Below are 21,309 nucleotides of genomic sequence, written 5' to 3' on the forward strand. Positions count from 1 at the left end.
CAAGTTCACTACAGGTTTGGAGAAGACAAATACGCTTAGCAGAGAGCCGAGCGATCCAAGTCCTTTTCGTGGTGAATCAGCCAGAGGAACAGTGAGCGTGAAGCCTGGCTCTGGGAATACGTTAACCAAGGCAACTGCTTGCGCACACGAGTGAGTAACCCCGGCAAGACCTGAGACTCAGGGTCAAGAGGAAGGAAGCCGCACGGCATGCTGGGATCTGCGGAAGTACGGCCGCATTGCACGCCGGGACTTGTAGTCCGCCCCCCCCCCCCGCGCGCCCCGGCCAGGCCCCTCAGACCCGTTACATTCGGCTACATTCAACCACGTCTTTACACAGATAAGATGCACTTTTGATCGTCTAGCACAGAATGAAGGATCTTCTTAAGCCAAGTTACCAATTAGCACTTTTTAGAGTAAATACCTTTTCGGAGTCAGCGACCGAGAAAGCGCACTGGGTGCGGATGCGCACGCGCAACGCTTGTAGTTTCCCCCCCCTCCCTGCTCGAGTGCCCGCAGCAGGCCCCGCCCCCGGAAACGCCGGCTCCGCGCGCGTGCGTCGTCCTCGTGAGGCCGCCTTGAGCCGGGTGGCGCAGGCGCAGTGTCCCCGGGCCAAGATGGCGGCGCGGCGCTCCGCACGCTGGTTGCTGGTGGCTGTGGGGACCCCCCGGCTGCCGGCGGCTGCGGGGAGAGGGGCCCGGCCGCCCATGGGGGGCGTGGTGGGGGCGTCGCTGGGCCGCAATTTGAGCGTCACCACCTTCCCGCCTTCCCTGGGAGGTCGCGGTCCCGGGGCGCTGCTGACATTGAGACCCGGTGTCAGCTTCACAGGTGAGGGCAGGCTCTAGCGCCCAAGGCCTGGAAAGGAGTGACTTGTTTCGCTCCAGCTACGGGGGTAGCGGGATGGAATGTGTCTTCTGACCTACTTGCGGAACCGCTCGGGGGAGGTGGGCCGGCAGGAGGCAGAGAGGCCCAGATGGCTGCCCAGAAGCGGTGAAGGAGGAAGAGCTGCGTGGAGCCTCGAGCGGAGGGGACGAAACGCTCCGAGGCCGTGAACCTTCACCTCTCTGGCAACATTTCTGGAGGCCTCTTTCCCGCCACCTAGTGCTCCCGTGCCCAATTCCTTTCTCATCCCTCTACTTCCTAGCCTGTAGCGGCGGGGCAGAGGTAACTGCCATTCGGTGAGCACCGGCTCTTGGGCTCGGTGGGCACTGTGTACCTCATTTCACTTGACGGTGACAGCCCTACAAGGTGGGGATAATGATCCCCATTTTAAAGAATGGGAAACTGAGGTTCTAGCAGAGTTGACCCGCCCAAGGTCATAAAGTTAGATAAGGGAGAGTTGTCCCGAACCTAGAGTTATTCTTTCAGAGCTTAGTCTCTTTCTGCCACACGGTGTAAATTCAAGGGCACACTGTTTTTTAGAGGTCCTTATGTTGGTTGTTGGGCTTCCGTGGTGGCTCAGTGCGGTAGAGATTCTGGCCTGCCAGTGCAGGAGACGCAGGTTCTATCCTTGGGTCGGGGAGATCGCCTGGAGAAGGAAATGGCACCCCACTCCATTATTGATACCTGGGAAATCCTACGGGCAGAGCCTGGCGGGCTACAGTCCTTGGAGTCGGGAAGAGTTGAACACTTTAGGGACTGAGCACTGTGTGTTGGTTATTGCAATAAAAACACAAGCTAATATTTACTAAGCACTTCCTATGTATGAGGCATGGATTGCTTCCATGAGGTAGACGAGTACTATTATTTGGCCAAGCTGGTGGTCTTGTGGGATGTTAGTCCCCCAACCAGGAGTAGAGCTGGGCCCCTTCAGTGAAAGTGAAAACTCCTAACCACTGGACTGCCAGGGAATTCCCACTGTTATTCTGTTTTATAGGTTAAGAAACTGAGTCTTAGATGTTAACCTGTAGAATGTCACAAAACTAAAAAGTGATTGCTCTTTGCCTGCTGCTTCTGTAATTGATGGGGGTGATGTTGAATTAGCATATATTAAGCTTTTTAGCTTAGCCATGGTGGTTTCTTACTCTGTGTGTTTGGGCAATTTCCCTTATAGTGAGATAAGGAAGGAGGAAACATTGAACCACTAATTATGTGCCTGAGTTGTGCTAGATGTTTGTGTCCCCCCTAGAATTTGTGCAAATGCTATTTTATCTATAAACTTACAGAGATGATTAATTAGAGGGTCCTGACAAGGTAATTTACTTAAGATAATGTCCTAATAAGATCCAGTTTTGTAATGCTTACATAAAAGCCAGTCATTATGTATCAGTAATTGTGATTGCCTTGTACAGTGAACACTGGTTCCAGTGGTGTGTGTGTGTGTGTGTGTGTGTGTGTGTCTGTGAGAGAGAGAGAGACCTGGGTGGATTATTTAAATCTTTTGTGTTTCTCATCCTTAATTGAAAATATTTTAATTTACAGGTATTTATTGAGGACTTGTCATATGCCAGGGTCTGTTCTAGGTACTGGGGATACAGCAGAGAACAAAGAGATGGGATATGATTTTGGTCAGGTGATCCCATTTGTTTATTCTGTTCCTGCTACCTATATTTCCTCACAGTAGTCTGCCCTGGTTTCCTCAGGATTTGGAAATGATGTCATGCTGTATTTCTTAATATGAGCAAAAGTGGTCATTTTTAGGTTTTGCCAACATTTTCTAATATCAAGGTTGTTGTGAATAGCATTTGCCTGCATCTTTATGCTGAAATATAATTCCTTAGACATCTTAAGAGTCAGACATGACTGAGCGAATTCACTTTAGATATCTATGAAGGTAAATTTGTTCATATCACGTACGCACATTTGGGGAACATTTTTTAGTGATTGTGTATGTGTGAAAGGAGACAGACAAGCGCTAAATACTGAGCCTGGCATGGGGTCATTACTGAGGAACTACGCGGTCAGCTGTCCTTTTCCCCAAGTGAGCCCAGTGCCCACAGTGGGCATGTTTTGTGTCAGGTACTGAACATGTGTGAGAGGCAGCGTCCTTCGTGGTGCTCTGTTACCTATCACATCTTAGGGCATCAACTCAGCTCCCAGACATTGGTCTGCGATCTCATCGCAAATCCAGTAGTACAATTAGCTGATGTTAAAACAACACTTTAAATCTGACTTTTTCTCCCAGAGTGGAAGGTAGTTACTTCACAACCACCTTCTCCCAGAGTGGAAGGTTGGCTATTCTTGGAATGACTTGGAGGCTCATCCTGTTCTGGCTTGTTCTGAAATGGTCCAGACATTTATTGGTCATATCTTGGGTGGTGGGGAATATATCTATTAAGTGAACTCTTGCTGCTGCTGCTGCTGCTGCTGCTAAGTCGCGTCAGTCTTGTCCAACTCTGTGTGACCCCAGAGATGGCAGCCCACCAGGCTCCCCTGTCCCTTGGGATTCTCCAGGCAAGAACATTGGAGTGGGTTGCCATTTGCTAATCACTGATGCTTTTGGGATGGTGTCAGAAGCCATCAAACTTCTACTAGTTCAATGTGACTTGTCTTTATATTCAGTTTTACACATTACTGTGTCTTGTTCTTAACCCAAGCCCAAGTTGTCTCCTCATGATGTTGAGCCTGCAGCTTCCAGAACCTTTGCCACTACTGACCTCTGCCTTCTGGATTAAAGGGGGATGAGGGGAAGAGGCAGGGTGGGTCAAGGTAACCCCTCACTCCTGCAGTGAAGCACTCAGACACTAGCTCTGCTGTTTTTTCTCAAATATGACCAAAGAAAGTGGTCCCTGCTTGCTCCCACACTGTCTGCTTTTCATATTTGCAGGAAATCTAGGGTCAGTCAGTGTGGGGGATCCAGAAAATATGGATCTGCTTCCTGCTTCTAATTTTAATGGCAAACCAGTATTCTTGCCTTGAGAACCCCATGAACAGTATGAAAAGGCAAAAACGTAGGACACTGAAAGATGAACTCCCCAGGTCAGTAGGTGCTCAATATGCTGCTGGAGATCAGTAGAGAAATAACTCCAAAAAGAATGAAGAGATGGAGCCAAAGCAACACCACCACCCAGTTGTGGATGTGACTGGTGATGGAAGTAAAGTCCAATGCTGTAAAGAGCAATGTTGCATAGGAACCCGGAATGTTAGGTCCATAAATCAAGGCAAATTGGAAATGGTCAAAATAGGAGATGGCAAGAGTGAATATCGATATTTTAGGAATCAGCAAACTAAAATGGACTGAAATGGGTGATTTTAACTCAGATGACCATTATATCTACTACGGTGGGCAAGAATCCCTTAGAAGAAATGGAGTAGCCATCATAGTCAAAAAAAGAGTCTGAAATGCAGTTCTTGAATGCAATCTCAAAAACAACAGAAAGATCTCTGTTTGTTTCCAAGGCAAACCATTCAGTATCACAGTAATCCAAGTCTATACCTTGGCCAGTAATGCTGAAGGAGCTGAAGTTGAACGGTTCTATGAAGACCTACAAGACCTTCTAGAACTAACACCCCCAAAAGATTTCCTTTTCATTATAGAGGACTGGAATGCAAAAGTAGGAAGTCAAGAAATACCTGGAGTAACAGGCAAATTTGGGCTTGGAGTACAGAATGAAGCAGGGCAAAGGCTAGTGGAGTTTAGCCAAGAGAACGCAGTAGTCGTAGCAAACACCCTCTTCCAACACACGAGAGACGACTTTACACATGGACATCACCAGATGGTTGATATGAAAATCAGATTGATTATATTCTTGCAGCCAAAGATGGAGAAGCTCTATACAGTCAGCAAAAACAAGACCAGGAGCGACTGTGGCTCAGATCATGAACTTATTGCCAAATTCAGACTTAAATTGAAGAAAGTAGGGAAAAGCACTAGACCTTTCATGTATGACCTAAGTCAAATCCCTTACAACTATAAAGTGGAAGTGAGAAATAGATTCAAGGGGTTAGATCTGATAGAGTGCCTGAAGAACTATGGACGGAAGTCCATGACATTGTACAGGAGGCAGGGATCAAGACCATCCCCCAAAAAAGAAATACAAAAAGACAAACTGGTTGTCTGAGGAGGCCTTACAAATAGCTGTGAAAAGAAGAGAAGTGAAAAGCAAAGGAGTAAAGGAAAGATATACCCATTTGAATGTAGAGTTCCAAAGAATAGCAAGGAGAGATGTAAGAAAACCTTCAGTGATCAGTGCAAAGAAATAGAGGAAAACCATAGAATGGGAAAGACTAGAGATCTCTTCAAGAAAATTAGAGATACCAAGAGAACATTTCATGCAAAGATGGGCTTAATAAAGGACAGAAATGGTATGGACCTAATAGAAGCAGAAGATACTAAGAAGAGGTGGCAAGAATACACAGAACTATACAAAAAAGATCTTCACGACCAAGATAATCATGATGGTGTGGTCACTCATCTAGAGCCAGACATCCTGGAATGTGAAGTCAAGTGGCCTTAGAAAGCATCGCTACGAACAAAGCTAGTGGAGGTGATGGAATTCCAGTTGAACTATTTCAAGTCCTAAAAGATAATGCTGTGAAAGTGTTGCACTCAATATGCCAGCAAATTTGGGAAACTCAGCAGTGGCCACAGGACTGGAAAAGGTCAGTTTTCATTCCAATCCCAAAGAAAAGCAATGCCAAAGAATGCTCAAACTACTGCACAGTTGCACTCATCTCACATGCTAGTAAAATAATGCTCAAAATTCTCCAAGCCAGGCTTCAGCTGTATGTGAACCGTGAACTTCCAGGTGTTCAAGCTGGTTTTAAAAAAGGCAGAGGAACCAGAGATCAAATTGCCAACATCCATTGGATCATTGAAAAAGTGGGAGAGTTCCAGAGAAACATCTACTTCTGCTTTATTGACTATGCCAAAGCCTTTGACAGTGTGGATCACAACAAACTGTGGAAAATTCTGAAAGAGATGGGAATACCAGACCACCTTAGTTTCCTCCTAAGAAATCTGTATGCAGGTCAGGAAGCAACAGTTAGAACTGGACATGGATCAACAGACTGGTTCCAAATCAGGAAAGGAGTACGTCAAGGCTCTATATTGTCACCCTGCTTATTTAACTTATATGCAGAATATGTCATGAGAAATGCTGGACTGGATGAAGCGCAAGCTGGAATAAAGATTGCTGGGAGAAATATCAGTAACCTCAGGTATGCAGATGACACCACCCTTGTGGCAGAATGTGAAGAACTAAAGAGCCTCTTGATGAAAGTGAAAGAGGAGAGTGAAAAAGTTGGCTTGAAACTCAACATTCAGAAAACGAAGATCATGGCATCTGGTCTCATTACTTCATGGCAAATAGATGGGGAAACAATGGAAACAGTGACAGACTTTATTTTCTTGGGCTCCAAAATCACTGCAGATGGTGACTGCAGCCATGAAATTAAAAGACGCTTGCTCCTTGGAATAAAAGTTATGACCAACCTAGACAGCATATTAAAAAGCAGAGACATTACTGTGCCAGCAGAGGTCCATCTAGTCAAAGCTTTGGTTTTTCCAGTAGTCGTCTATGGATGTGAGAGTTGAACTATAAAGAAAGCTGAGTGCCGAAGAATTGATGCTTTTGAGCTGTGGTGTTGGAGAAGACTCTTGAGAGTCCCTTGGACTGCAAGAAGATCCAACCAGTCCATTCTGAAGGAGATCAGCCCTGGGATTTCTTTGGAAGGAGTGATACTGAAATGCCAGTACTTTGGCCACCTGATGCAAAGAGCTGACTCATTTGATAAGACCCTGATGCTGGGAAAGATTGAAGGCCGGAAGAGAAGGGGACGACAGAGGATAAGATAGTTGGATGGCGTCACCAACTCAATGGATATGAGTTTGAGGAAACTCTGAAAGTTGGGGATGGACAGGGAGGCCTGGTGTGCTGCAGTCCATGGGGCCGCAAAGAGTCGGACATGACTGAACAACTGAACTGAACTGACTGTTTCTTACTTGTTCTCATGTCTGATTATCCTTAATCTCGGCACCCTTCCTGGATACGCTCAATACCCTTGGCTGTCTTTTGTGCCTAGATAGATTTTAAGTAGTTTCCTAGTCCTGGTTAATGGTTTGAGAGTTCTTTTTCATGCATATCTGATCAAGTCTCTGTTTAAGACTTGCAGTAGCTCCCTGTTGTCCTCAGGATAAAATCCAGCTTTAGCATCACTGAGTTGATGGATGTGAGTTTGAGGAAATTTGGGGAGATAGTGAAGGATAGGGAAGACTGGTGTGCTGCAGTCCATGGGGGTCACAAAAAGTCGGACACGATTTAGCTACTGAACAACAGCAACAACTAACATACTCAGAGGCCCTTCTGTTTATTCCCAGCACCTGTCATTGTCATCATCATCTCTAACCACCCCTTTACCCTACCCTGCCTCCATACACACTTACTTGAGTCTCTAGTTATGTCATAGCACCTACAGCTGAACAAGGACTTTCTCCCTCCAAACCAAAGGTGATCATATGATGTAACTGCCAAGGGAGCACTTTTGAAAGCGAATGAGAATGCTATTGCAAACAACGCCAGGACTGCAGGCGAAAATCTGGATGGATTCCAACCCTCCTTAGCCAAATTAATTTCTGCAGCTCAACAGCAGCTGCCTTAGAAGACCTTCACTGAAACTTCTGAGACTGGGTTGTGCTGGTTTTCAGCTGCAGGTGATTCTGCCCTCCAGGGGGCAACTGGCAGTGTCTGGAGTTTTAGTTACCTGTTTGAGAGCGGGAGGTGCTCCTGATAACTAGGTAGCTGGGGATCCTGCTAACACATCCTCCAGTAAGCACATAGGTATGTTAGGATATAAATAAGTACACAGGCTGCAATAGGAAAGTACCAGAGAATAAGTGGCTTAAAAAGACAGATTACCTTTTTCACAGTTCTGAAGGCTGTAGTCTGAGACTTTTGTTAGGGTCCTCTTTAAAGATCCCCATTTCCAAATACAGTCATGTTCTGAGGCACGAGGGTTAAGACTTCAGCATATGAATTTGGGCAGGGGACACAATTCAGCCCTTAACAGCCCCCCTACCCCCCAGCAGGGAATCGGATCCTCCCGTCTTCAGCAGTGTGGGGGTTGAGAGGCCCTGGTTAGGGGATACTGCTTTATGTTCTCACTCTGCGTTCCTGTGCATTAACATCCCTTCTCACACTGCTTCCCACGTGCCCTTGCTGGGTTGGAAGCTCCTTGAGGGCACTGGTTTTGAGTCTTTTGCTCAGTCTGTGTCCTCAGTGCCTAGCCCAGTGTTGAGATCATGAATGAATGCAAGCTCCTGGAGGGCAAGACCTTTGGCATGATTTGCTGCTGTCTGCTGCAAGGAGCCCAGTGCCTGGCAGGCATGTTTGCTGAATGAATTTGGTGAATCTCTCTGGCAGGGGAAACTTTGACTAAAAAACCTGATCTGCCTCCTGGTCTTCATTCTTTTTCTTGGCCCCCCCCCTCCCCTCTGCCTTAACTTGGCCTGTTCCGCACCCCCCAGCCTCACCTTCCCCATCTTCAGCTGTCACAGGATGGGTTGGGGGTTAGGAGGCAGCTTGTAGAGCGGCTCCCCCACCTTCGCTTGGTGACAGGTTGGTAGAGTAGAGGGAGGTTGAGTAGCTGTGTCCCATCAGCCGCCTCCCTGCTGCTGATGCAAGAGGCCTGAAAGGAAGGCAGGGCGTGGAGGCGGGGTTGCCATGTGCTCTGACGTGCTCTGGGGTCAACACAGGTTCTGGCACAGGGTTGTTTAACCTTGTGCGTCTGTATATATGTATTGTTTCTAGGGGAGGGGTCAGTGCTTTTATCAGATGCTCTCAAAGAGATGTGTGACGCTGAAGACCAAGAACCATTTCTTTAGCCCAGCGGTTCTCCACAGTGCGCAGCAGAATCGTCCCTTGGAGGGCTTGTTAGACATGGCTTGTTGGATCCTATGTCCAGAGTTTTGGATTCAGGTTTGGGTGGCGCCTGAAAAATGTACATTTCCAGGAGGCCAATGATGCTGCTGGTTCAGGGACCACACTCTGAAAACCGCCCCATAAGCAGATGTTCAGGGTTGCACGGTGGCGGGAGAGAACCTGGGGAGCTGCTGAGCTTCAAGTGAGATGAGGTCTCTGCCAGCACCTGGGATATGGTAAGTGGTCTGCCGGCTGTGTAACAGGAGAGTGAAGTTGATTTTCAGTCATCCCCAGGTGCAGCCCCCATCTCTAGAGAGGTAATGAGGCTGCAGCCCTCGTGTAGTCCAGCAGGACTAGCCACACCCCGCACTCTGATTTTTGTATTTTCCATATACTCTGGGTTTAGCTGTTTTTGGTTTTGTTTTTTGGCTACGCCGGGTCTCCATTGCTGCACACAGGCTTCTTGCAGTGGCTTCTCCTTGTGGAGCACAGACCCTAGAGCATGTGGGCTCAGTAGTTGTGGCTCACGGGCTTAGTTGCCCCACAGTGTGTGGGATCTTCCCGGACCAGGTATCAAGCCCATGTCCCGTGCGTTGGTAGGTGGATTCTTACCCACTGGACCACCAGGGAAATCCCTTTAGCCATTTCTGAGGTGCAGTGAGTTTGGTCTCCAGAAGGCTTGGAGGAGAACAGGCTCCAAAAGCCATGACCTACCTCTGCTCCTTCATAGGTGTGGCCTGGCTGGTCACTTAACTCGCAATTTCCATTTGTTGAATACGTTCCCAGAGTGATTTTCTTTCCTTTTTTCTTTTTCAGGAGTGAAACGGTACCCTTTTGTTTGTACTGCCTCCTTCCACACGAGCACCCATTTGGCTAAAGAAGATTATTACCAGATATTAGGAGTGCCCCGGAGCGCCAGCCAGAAGGAGATCAAGAAAGCCTATTACCAGGTCTGTGTGGAAGCCAGATTTTAGAGGCGAGACAGTAGAAAGGATGGTGTGAATCTAGGGTGACCTTGAGCCGTGCAGTGCATGTGCCTATATGTGTGGGTTGTATGCAGCCGACAACGTGGGCTGACAAAGCTGGCTTTGTTGGAGCATGTTCCTCAATGCCTGAGGCCACGCTGGTTAATGCTTCAGGAAACGCAGACTCAGAACCAGAGATTTTCTTTTAATCTTTTTCCATTGCTGTTTTTGTATTTAAGTCTATTCTTCTGAATCTACCGAGTCTTCTGAATCGGTAGATGTGGTGGTCTAAGTTTTAAGTACTCATTCTTTGCATTCAGATAAAAGTTTATGAATTTAGAATTATTATTTTTTTTAAACTCAAAAAGTGTGAAACTCCCGTTATCATATCCCAGAATGTGTTGGGCTGATTGGTGAAGTGGCCTGTGAGTTATCTCAACCTGTGGTTTCCAGACTTTTGCTCTGATCAGCACAATAAAAATTTTAAAAAAAATAAAGAGCAAGGGTGCCAATGTAGAATGCTATCTTTTTTATTTTGCCTAATACAGATGTTAGAAATAATTGGGTGCAATCTGTTAATATCATTTGTTGGAAGAAAGAGCACCTTAATACCATAAAACATAGGGAAGCTATAATGTCAGAATAAAGAAGATTAGTTTAATAAGGTTCAGAAAAGGCAGTGGCATCCCACTCCAGTACTCTTGCCTGGAAAATCCCATGGACGGAAAAGCCTGGTAGGCTGCAGTCCATGGCGTCGTGAACAGTCGGACATGACTGAGCGACTTCACTTTCACTTTTCACTTTCATGCATTGGAGAAGGAAATGGCAACCCACTCCAGTGTTCTTGCCTGGAGAATCCCAGGGACGGGGGAGCTGCCATCTCTGGGATCGCACAGAGTCGGACACACTACAGAGTTGGACACGACTGAAGTGACTTAGCAGCAGCAGCAGTTTAATAAGGTTAATGAATACTATTTAAATTTTAAAAGTTACATGGAGTTCCCTGGTGGTCTGGCGGCTGGGATTCCAAGCTTTCACTGCTGTGGCCTGGGTTCAATCCCTGCTCGGGGATCTGAGATCCTACAAGTTGTGCACAGTGTGGCCAGAAAGAAGAGAAGTTTTTAAAATTACTTTTATGTAAATTTGCTATGAGTCTTGATTTTTTTTTTTCTTTCTTTCTTTTTTAAATTTTTTTGGTGGGGAAATAAATACTTTGGCTAAGCCTAATATTTGTGAATCAAGGACTGATCAAGACCAGACCTAACAGCTTATGGCTTGAGTAGCTATTCTCTCCTCTCTCTTTCTCTTTTTTTTAATGGGTAGAACTCACTGGTCTTTAGTTTATTCAAAGCGTTGTATAAGCATCACTGTGATCAATTTGAGAACATTTTCAGCACCTCGAAAAGAAACCTCACGCCATAAGCCCTTATTCCCCATTCTCCTCTTTCTCCTGCCTTTGAAATCACTAACCTACCTCCTGTCTTTAGGGATTTGCCTATTCTGGACACTTCATAGAAATGAAATAGAAATGAAAAGTAATATGTAGACTTTTGTGACTTTTTTTTTAACTTCAGAATAATATTTACCAGGTTCATCCATGCTGTAACAGGTAGCAGTACTTAATTCCTTTTAATGGTCAAATATTCTGTTGCATGGGTATATTACATTTTATTTATCTGTTCATCAGTTGATGGATATTGATTCTCCACACCCTCTCAAACATTTACTTGTAGACTTTTTGATGATGGCCATGCTGACCAGTGTGTCATACCTTATTGTAGTTTTTTTTATTTGTTTTTAAAGCCAGAACATTTATTGTGCGACTCATCTTTGAAATCCTTAAGATGAACTGGATGCTACAACAGCTGCTCCCTTGGGTTTAGGTGCAATCCTTCACAGAACCCATGCCTGAATCTGGGGTATACAATTTTTAGGTGCCTCATTCGACCAGACCTGGTGGCATTTGGTCTTTTATCTTTAGCATTCCAATTATACTTTCTCTTCGCTTGGCAGGGTAGCCATACTTGGCGCAAGTCGACTTCTGAAGGTGGTAGGCCTTAGAGGCCCAGCGGCGGCACAGCGTGTGCGTCTTACTCCGTCGCTTTCCAAACGATGACCTTCCCTTGGTCATCTTGCTTCTGCTGCCGAGAACAAAGCCCTTATTGTAGTTTTGATTTGCGTTTCTGTAATAATTAGCCACGTTGAGCATCTTTGCATGTGCCCTTTGGCCATCTGTTTGTCTTCTTTGGAGAAATGTTTGTTTGGATCTTCTGCCCATTTTTTGATTGGATTTTTGTTTTTTCTTTCTAATATTGAGCTAGCTATATGAGCTGTTTGTATATTTTGGGAATTAATCTCTTTCCCCCATTCTGTAGGTTGTCTTTTCATTTTGTTTAGCTTCCTTTGCTGTGTAAAAGCTTTTAGTATAATTTGGTCCCATTAATGTATTTTGTTGTTATTTCCATTACTCTGGGATATGGATCCAATATGATATTGCTGTGATTTATGTCAAAAGTGTTCTACTTATGTTTTCCTCTAGGAGTTTTATAGTATCCAGTCTTATATTTAGGTCTTTAATCTATTTTGAGTTTATTTTTGTATATGGTGTTAGAGGGAGAAGGAAATGGCAACCCATTCCAGTGTTCTTGCCTGGAGGATTCCATGGACAGAGGAGCCTGGCGGGCTGTAGTTCATGAGGTTGCAAAGAGTCGGACATGGCTGAGCGACTATCACTCATGCTGTTACAGAGGGTTCTTTTTATTTTATTCTTTTATATATAGCTGTCCAGTTTTCCCAGCACCGCTTATTGAAGAGACTGTCTTTTCTCCATTGTATAGTCTTGCCTCCTTTGTTGTATGTTAATTGACCATTGGTGTGTGGACTTGTTTCTGGTGCCAGACTGTTTTAGACTAGCTGCACCATTCTGGATTTTCACCCATAGTGTGTGAGGGTTCTGATTTTTCTGCATCCTCGCCAATACTTATCTTTTTTTTTTTTTTAACAATTGATTATTGGTTTATTAAAAAGGTTGTAATAGGCATCGGCAGTGGTGATTTCCACCTTGACTCCTGGCTCAATGCTGATGGAAGTGATCTGCTTGACAATTTCAGAAGGGCTGTGCAGGTCAATGAGTCGCTTGTGGATCCTCATCTGGAATCGATCCCAAGTCTTAGAACCTTCATTGCAAGGAGTTTTTCTTGTAGTTATTCTCAGAGTCTTGGTGCGTATCTGAACAGGTCCTTTCACTTTGAGATTCTTTTCCTTCACGCCTCTGATCAGGTCAGCACACACCTTCTCCAGAGACTTCACGTTGTGGCTGGTGAGGGTGATCCTAATCCGGTGAATGGCCACCACTGGCTCCACAGGAGTCGTGCCGGTATCTTTAAAGGCTATGGTGCGGCGCGGCTTCCTGACTGCCTTGTTCCTCGGCGAGAGTGTACAGCGGTGAGTCAGGAGCAGGAGCAGGTGGCACTGAGCTCCACTGCAGAGGCGACTGTGTCTTCCTCAAAGAGCCTGTCTTTTTGATTCAAGCCACCTTAGCAGGTGTGAAGTGATAACTACTGTGGTTTTGATTAGCTTTTCCATCTTGGGAGAGTAAATAGCTTGTCTCTCCTTTTGAGCTGGAAGGTAAGGTACCTGGTGCAAAGGCAGGTGAAGATTGGCGAGATGGAGACTGGGACCAACTTATTGGGGCATGTGAGGCCCTTAGCACGTACTAGAGATTTCGTTTAAGAGAGAGTAGAAACCATCCAAGTTTTGGGGTGTGAAAATTAAAAAATTGGGTAAAGTTGTGTAATTTGAAACTGAAAATTTAGAAAGTAGGCTTTATGGAGCAATTGCTGGGGTTGGACCTTGATAAAAACTTTTCATGTTTACATCATTTAATCCCCAAGGCAGAAGACTTGGCTAGGTTATGACATGCTGCCGAGGCCACACAGCCAATCAGTGGCATTTAGGAGACTAAAATGCAGGTCTTTCTGAGTGCAAAGGGCCGTTCTTTGATCTCACAAGCTCATCAGCATTTCTTACCTTGGCCTGGAACGAGCCTCGCGACCCACCGTGATCTACTTTCTTGCCTTGAGAGCTCCCTTCGGGCCGAGCCTCTGCCGTGCTTCCATCACATGCTGGTGTGAGGGCCAGCATCTTGGGTGCAGAGTGAGCAGCCAGCTGTGGGCAGGGATGGGGCCGGCCGTCCCCACAGTTCCTTTCAGCTTCAGGACTCTGAGCCCTCCTTGCCCTCGCACCAGGGAAACCCAGACTGGGAAGGCGTCAGTAAGCTGCAGCAGACAGTCAGCACCTGCACAGGTGTCGCAGAGCACTGCTCAGTGTGGCCAGGAGGAAACCTTTGTGTTAGAGCTGCTCAGCTCTCCAGTGTACCCAGGACAGCCAAGTTAGGTTTGTGTTTGGATTTTTAATATTTTAATCTGTTGTTCTGAATTCAGAAAGTACAGAGGAGTGTGCAGTGAGAAGACCTCTCTTACCCATCCATCCCCTCCCCGCTGTAGCAATCAGCATTTCCAGCTTAGTGTCTGCTCTTCCAAAACTAATTTATACAGCAGATATATCTACTTATCTATCCAGTCATTTCCCTCTTTTTACACAGATGGTAGTCTAATCAGATTTACTCTTTGGCATCTCTCACAAAGGACCCCAAGTTCTTAAGAATTGTTATTTCTGTTGAGAGATTTGTTGCAGTTGAAAAACATATACACATCTCAGAGTTGAAGAGATAGTTTTCTTTCTTTCCCTTTCCCAAAACTCACTTTGCTGTTTTGTAATAAACTTTTGATCAGAATTGAAAACTGAACACAGTTCATGGAGTGTATGTTCTTAATTCTGGCTGTGTGTGTTTTGCTTTTAGGTTGTGTTTATTGAGGTGTAGTTGACATTAGTATCAGGTGTACAATATAATGATTCAGCATTTGTATACACTATGAAATGATCGTCATCATAAGTCTAGTTAGAGATGATTTAGTCTTAAATCTTGTTTTAAGAATTGCTGTCAGTTGTGAAGTCTGACAACTGCTGCAAAGGAGGTGAGCTGTGACTGGTGTCTGGGGTTCAGTTTTAGTGATCATCTTGTGTCCATACTAATTGACCATTTCCTCCCTTAGCTTGCCAAGAAATATCACCCAGACACGAATAAGGATGATCCCAAAGCCAAGGAGAAGTTCTCCCAGCTGGCAGAGGCCTATGAGGTAACGCGGCCCCCCAGTGTGTGCAGTCCCTGTCATTCGGCTGTGTGCGTGGGTCAGAGCGTGCTGCACTGGAAGCCTGATGCATGAGAAGGTTCAGTGGGAAGGCCGTGTCCCCCTCCAGACCACCTTGTTGAAGAGGGAAAAAAAAAAATTTGTAGGTCCAAAATGCTCACATGAGATCTCACTAGGGATCTCAACAAAGAACAGAACCCAGTAATCTGTATTCCCAGTCCCAGTCACTGGGACTTTAGCTGGGTCTGGGACCTTCTTGTCAGATTAACCAGTTCCTTGCCTGTTTGGTGACCTCCCCCTCGGAGGGCTGGTGGGATGGTGGATGTTGTAAAAGCAGAAACCACCACTGCCCTGGAGGAGTGTCGAATGTCATCTGAGAGCAGAGGGTGTGAAACAGCAGCTGAATAAGGGCAGAGTTACATGAGTGTGGACCTCCTTCTCAGACTCAGCCGTGCTGAAGGGGTTGGGGGTGTGTAGGGTGTCGTATATCTGCTGTGTGTGTGTGTCCATGCACATGTGTGTGCATCCCCCGCCCTGCCCCTGACCGTTTGAGGGTAAGTCACAGATGTGTTCTGTCTCTTCCTAAGTGCTTCTGTGTGTGTTCTCTAAGGGCAGGCTGTTCACATAGCCGCGGTACAGTTGACAGGATCAAGACGTTTAATGTCGATAGGCCGCCACCACTGTCTGTACTTGGTGTCCGTGCCCTGGGCCCCAGGAGCCTCGGGGGCACTAACTGCTGGGCTTTTCTCGGCAGGTCCTGAGCGATGAAGTGAAGAGGAAGCAGTACGACACCTACGGCTCCGCTGGCTTCGACCCCGGGGCCGGCAGCTCTGGGCAGAGCTACTGGAAAGGAGGTCCCACAGTTGACCCAGAGGAGCTCTTCAGGAAGATCTTTGGGGAGTTCTCATCCTCCTCTTTTGGTGATTTCCAGAGTGTGTTCAATCAGCCTCAGGAGGTAAGCCCCTCATTTTGAAGAATTGTTCAAATTTCAGCGGCTAAGTGTGACACAAACAGATTTTTTACCAGTTTCTCTTTCTCAAAGAAAAAAGATAAAGTAGCTTAAATGGGGTGATTGGGAGGCAGCCATCTTTGTAGCAGGTAGTTCCAGTATTTGAAAAACCATTAATAATGTGTACATTCAGTTCTCCTGTATTCTTACAGTTGCTTAATCAGGGCAGCCCCGTGGCTCTGAGAGTCCATAGTTAGAGTAGTTAGTTTATGTAGAGCCCGTCTCATTATTCTAGGAGACTCGGTCCATAGGGAGGCACTGCCAGTCCTGCTTCTTCCATGTTTATGTCTTGTTTCAGGCATTATCAGAAGAGAACCCAAGGGTGGGGGGAAGCGTTTTACAATGTAAGTTATGATTGTGGATCATTTGAACTGTTAGGACCACGTGCTAATATTATTTGTGAACATTTTCAGCTTGTTGAAAAGCCCATTTTCCTTCACACAACAGGTATCTGTTGAAAATCGTGAGGAGTAGAGCAGAATCAGTTGAGTCCCATCTGTTCTTGACTTGACAGAGTACAAGTTATAAAGTAAAAAGTGGCTAGGGGAACAGATGAATTGGTGGAGCCATGAATAAGATTTTTAGGACAGTGAAAATACTTTGCATGATTCTATGAGGAAGCTGTGTGTGTATTATACACTTGTTCAGACCCATAGAATAGCCAGTACCAGGAGTGAACCCTAATGTAAACTGTGGGCTCTGGTCATGCTGTGTCAATGTAGGTTCATCCTTGATTAAAAAAAAATGTATCATTCTGGTGAGTGATGTTGATTACATGGTAGGCAGGCTGTGCACGTGTGGGGGCAAAGGTATAAGAGAAATCTCTACCTCCCTCTCAGTTTTTTAAACTTAAAACTGCTTTAAAAAATAGAGTCTTTAAAAGAAACAGAAACTGTAAACTCTCAGCCAGCGCTCTCCCTTACTTTCAGAGCAATAACAGTGGTCCCTTGATTTCTCTAGTACATCATGGAGTTGACGTTCAATCAAGCTGCCAAGGGCGTCAACAAGGAGTTCACCGTGAACATCACTGACACCTGTGAGCGGTGTGATGGCAAAGGGAACGAGCCAGGCACCAAAGTTCAGCACTGCCACTACTGCGGTGGCTCCGGCATGGTGAGCCTGGTGGGCCCGCCTCCCCCTGGGGCTCCTGTCTCTGCCGCCTCCCTGTGCTTCCCCACCATTCCTCTTCTCTGTGTGCCAGTGTACCTAGGGCTTTGAGAGCTCTTTAATAGGTGGGACTCTGTGATCTAGAACCTTCCACATTGTCCCAGGAGTGCTCTGTACAGAAGGAGCAAGGAAATTCTGCTGTCTCCTCTGAAAATACGTTTTGGAGTATGTTGGTAATTTAAAATTGGGGGAGGGGAACTTAAATTTTGCTTGAAGTATAATCTTTTTTTCTTTTTCTTTTTGGTAAGTTTTAGATATAATTGAAACTTGTAAGACTAGTATAAATAACCACTCCCTTATTCCTTTTACCAAGCCTCAACAGTTGTTAACATTTTATCCCATTTGGTTTGTCATTTATAGTGTATATTTTCTAAGAGCAAGAACGGTCTTTTATGTAACTACAGTATGTTCTCAAAATCAAGAAACTTAATGTCCAAACAATTCTGTTATCTTTACTTACTCAGAGTTTTTCATCTGTCCTTATCATGTTCTTTTGACCCCAGACTCAGGGTGCCAGTCTAGGACCTTGCATAGTGTCTGGTTGTCATAGCTTTAGTCTCCTTTAATCAGTAACGATTTCTCAGTCTTTCTTTCATGACCTTGACATTTTTTAGAATTGCAGACCAGCTGCTTTGTAGGATGTCCCTCAGTTGGGTCATCTGATATTTCCTCATGATAAGATTCAGATCATGCATTTTTTGGCAGAAACAGCATGGAGATACAGTGCCCTTTGCATGGATCACATCAGGAGTCATGAGGTGTCAGTTTGTCCCATTAGCGATGATAATTATATTTGATCCCAGTCAGTTAAGGAACTGTCCACCGGGTTTGTTCATTATAAAGTTAATATTTTTTCCTTTGAAATTAACAAGGAATTTGTGACTGACTTTGACACTATATAAATGTCCTGTCCCATCAAACTTATAGCCAGTACTTACAGCATCCATTAATCAGTCTTGCTTAAATCAGTTATTACTGTGACTTGAAAAATGATGATTTTTCTGATTCCAATGTCCCTTCTGTTTTGTTTTTTTTTTTTAATTTATTTATTTGGCTGTGCTGAGTTGTGATGTGGAATCTAGTTCCCTGACCAGGGATTGATCCTGTGCCCCTCCATTGGGAGCACAGAGTCTTAGCCGCTGGACCACCAGAGAAATCCCCTTTCTCCATTTATTAGTTGGCATTCTACTGAAAGGAGGCGCTTTCTTTCCTTCTCCGTGCATTTATTCTTCATGTGTGTCAGTGTGAACTCAGGGACTCTTATTCCATTCAGCGAGCCATCACTGCTACCCTGACGCGCAGGCGGCCCCTGGCTGCGCTGGTGGACGTCTCTTCTGGCTGCTCCTGTGTCCTTCTGGCGTGTCCCATCGCTCTTTTTGGCTCTTCTTCAATCTGTGTCGCAGCGTCTGTACACTTGCCTAGCCACATCCTGGAACCAGCCATTTCTCCAGGGAGTCCTGATTGCTTTCAGCTGTCTAGTAGGATTTAGGAACCAAGATCTGCGCTCTCGGTGTACTCACTGTATCTGGAGTGTCACTGCTTCCAGGTCCTCTCAGCTGACTGAGACAGGAAATAAGTGTGTGTATGTGAGTGTGTATGAGCACACATTCCTGGGTCAGGAAGATCCCCTGGAGGAGGGCATGGCAGTCTGCTCCAGTATTCTTGCCTGGAGAATCCCCATGGACAGAGGAGCCTGGCGGGCTACAGTCCATGGGGTCGCCGAATCAGCCATGACTGAAGCGACTTAGCACACGCACATGTGCACTTGTAGACATATGTTCGATACCTGTCTGTCTTTCCGTATTTTTCATGTGATAGAGTATATATATATGCATACATGTGTGCACTGATGCATCCATTTAACAAACCAGTGAGTTCAAACTGATAGTTCCACTTTCAGCCCAACACCGCAAGGCTTATCTAGTCTTCTGCCTGCCTGTCCATATTTGAAACTAAATAATAAAGAGAGATTATTAATTTCTAACAAAGAGAAATCTGGCTCTGGTTACCCTGTATATTTACTCATGTGATCAATCCTATAACATACAAAAAGTAATTTGAGAACTGTCACTCATACCACTGCAAAAAGCAATCCTGCTTAACTGGCATTTGGGTATATGGCCAAAATACTGTGCTCAGCTTACTCAGATCACTTCTTTTTCTCCCCCTTCACTGTGATTATATTATCTGCTTAAAATGCAGGTAGGTTTCCACTGAATATGTTTGTATTCCATTTATATGGTTTCTTTCTTGAAGGGGGTTGGGAGATTCTCTACTGCCCACCTTTAAAATAAAATCCTTGTCTACCTGCAATGCAGGAGACCTGGGTTCAATTCCTGGGTCAGGAAGATCCTCTGGAGAAGGAAATGGCAACCCACCCCGGTATTGTTGCCTGGAGAATCTCATTGACAGAGGAGTCTGGCAGGCTACAGTCTGTGGGGTCACAAGAGCCGGATATGACTGAGTGACTAAACCACCGCCAAGTGTGTATGGGGGCACAGAAGTTATCTTTGAGTGCATAGAAGAAAAGCATAAAAAAGGAAACAAGTCCCTGATAATCCCACTTTTGATGTGTCTCATATCAGTTGTTGATGAGGAATATCATTTTTGTTTTATATTAACTAGTTTTGGAACAGGTTGTATATGCAAATCATTGAAATTCAGTGGGTACAAATCGAAAGCTGTTGTACAATGAATCTGCCTCTCATTCTTGACTTTTACCCATTGAATTCCGCTCTCCAGAAGCATCCTTTCTGTCTTTCTAGATGCAAGTCTGTGTAGACATGTGTGTCTGTGTGTGCCTTGTTTTCATACCAAAGATAGAACACAACTGTTAGCCCCAGCTGTGCCTTGATGGTTTAGTTTTGTTTCTGCTTCTCACTGTGTTTGGGAAATAGTCTACATTTATAGCTGCCTCAGTTGTTCTGTGGCCACCGTATTCCTCCATATGGATAAATCCCCTTTTGTTTAGCCAGACCCTGTTGCTGGATGCCTGGGTTCTCATCTTTTCATTTTTTTTTTTGGCTAAGCTGAACAGTTTGCAGAATCTTAGTTCCCAGATCAGGGATTGAACCCAGACCCTTGGCAGTGAGAGCAGAGCCCTAACCACTGGATCACCAGTGTTTGTCATTGATTTTAGTTGTATTTGTCTTTTGACTTTGAATGTATTTTTGCCTATTTGTGTGTGGATTTCATCAGTTGAGAATCATAGTGAAATTTTTCCTATTTTTCGTTTATTATAATGAAGGCATTTTTCCGTATCTTTGAATACTTTTAAACATTATCTTTGTTGGCTGAATAATAGTCCACTGATGGGGGGCTTCCCTGGTGGTCCAGTGATTGAGACTCAGAGCTCCCAATGCGGGGAGCCTGGCTTCGATCCCTGGTCAGGAAACTAGATCCCACATGCAGCAACTGAAAATCCCATGTGCTGCAACTAAGACCAGGAGCAGCCAAATAAATAAATAACAATAAGTTGCTTAAAAAAAAAATAGTCCACTGATGGGAGTCCACAGTTACCTGTACACAATCCTATAGCTTAGTCTGAAAAAGTAAAATTGTGCCTGCTTTCCTCTAGAGTGCGCCCTTGGAGAGGATGAAGATTGCTGTGGCTATCGTTTTACCATCGAGTCACTGCCTCTTGTCACAGATACTTTTTATTGATCCCAGTTCCCTCTCACACCTGAAGTCCTTTCTCCAAGGTCCTGAATTGCTGTGACTTTCTTTTTTCTATTTCTTTAGTGAACATTGAGATAATACGGTAAAACTGAAGGGTGTCTGTGTGCAGAGATTTTTTTTCTTCAACATGGAAACCAAAATATTAAAATAGAAATTGAGGTCTGTGTACATTGGTCATGATGCATCGTAAAGGTGAGAGGGAAAGGCATGTTGCAGAGTGATAATGCAATACACTCTTCTTGTAAAAGTTTTACTTAAAAACTTCTTTATGGTGAGAAAGAGAGTGAGTGAGTCATGGGAAGAACACCTCAAACTGAGCTCCTATGAGCAGGTCACCCTGGGAGTCAAGGTGAGGGGGAGATTAATTTTTTATATATCTGTGTATCCTTTGATTTGCTACAACAGCACGTTGATAATTTACCGTCATCCCCTAAAAAAACCCAAGGATGTTGAGTTCAAGAAAATGGTAACTGAGTTCCATTGCC

The 21,309-nt window shown here is 45.1% G+C and overlaps 2 protein-coding genes and 1 pseudogene across 4 annotated transcripts in view; 1 reads left to right on the top strand and 2 right to left on the bottom strand.

The window, feature by feature from the left end:
• The first annotated feature begins 591 nt into the window (after positions 1-591).
• Positions 592-21,309, top strand: part of DNAJA3 (DnaJ heat shock protein family (Hsp40) member A3) — a 30,905-nt gene continuing 10,187 nt past the window's right edge. For all 3 annotated transcript variants that reach the window (XM_060405611.1, XM_015104060.3, XM_042240450.2), the window contains exons 1-5: positions 592-825; positions 9,612-9,745; positions 14,875-14,958; positions 15,725-15,925; positions 16,940-17,092. In XM_060405611.1, coding sequence (XP_060261594.1) covers positions 615-825; positions 9,612-9,745; positions 14,875-14,958; positions 15,725-15,925; positions 16,940-17,092 — 783 coding nt within the window. In that variant the 5' untranslated portion in view covers positions 592-614. The remainder of the gene's footprint in view (positions 826-9,611; positions 9,746-14,874; positions 14,959-15,724; positions 15,926-16,939; positions 17,093-21,309) is intronic.
• Positions 11,540-11,891, bottom strand: LOC114110678 (large ribosomal subunit protein eL37-like; annotated as a pseudogene).
• LOC105604852 (small ribosomal subunit protein uS10-like) lies at positions 12,743-14,249 on the bottom strand. Its single transcript, XM_042240635.2, has 2 exons — positions 14,242-14,249; positions 12,743-13,184 (listed from the first exon to the last, which is right to left on the bottom strand). The coding sequence occupies exons 1-2, from the start codon at positions 14,247-14,249 to the stop codon at positions 12,758-12,760; spliced, it is 435 nt and encodes a 144-aa protein (XP_042096569.1). The 3' UTR covers positions 12,743-12,757.

The sequence above is a fragment of the Ovis aries genome, chromosome 24 (genome assembly GCF_016772045.2).
Source record: "Ovis aries strain OAR_USU_Benz2616 breed Rambouillet chromosome 24, ARS-UI_Ramb_v3.0, whole genome shotgun sequence".
Taxonomy (NCBI): Eukaryota; Metazoa; Chordata; class Mammalia; order Artiodactyla; family Bovidae; genus Ovis; species Ovis aries.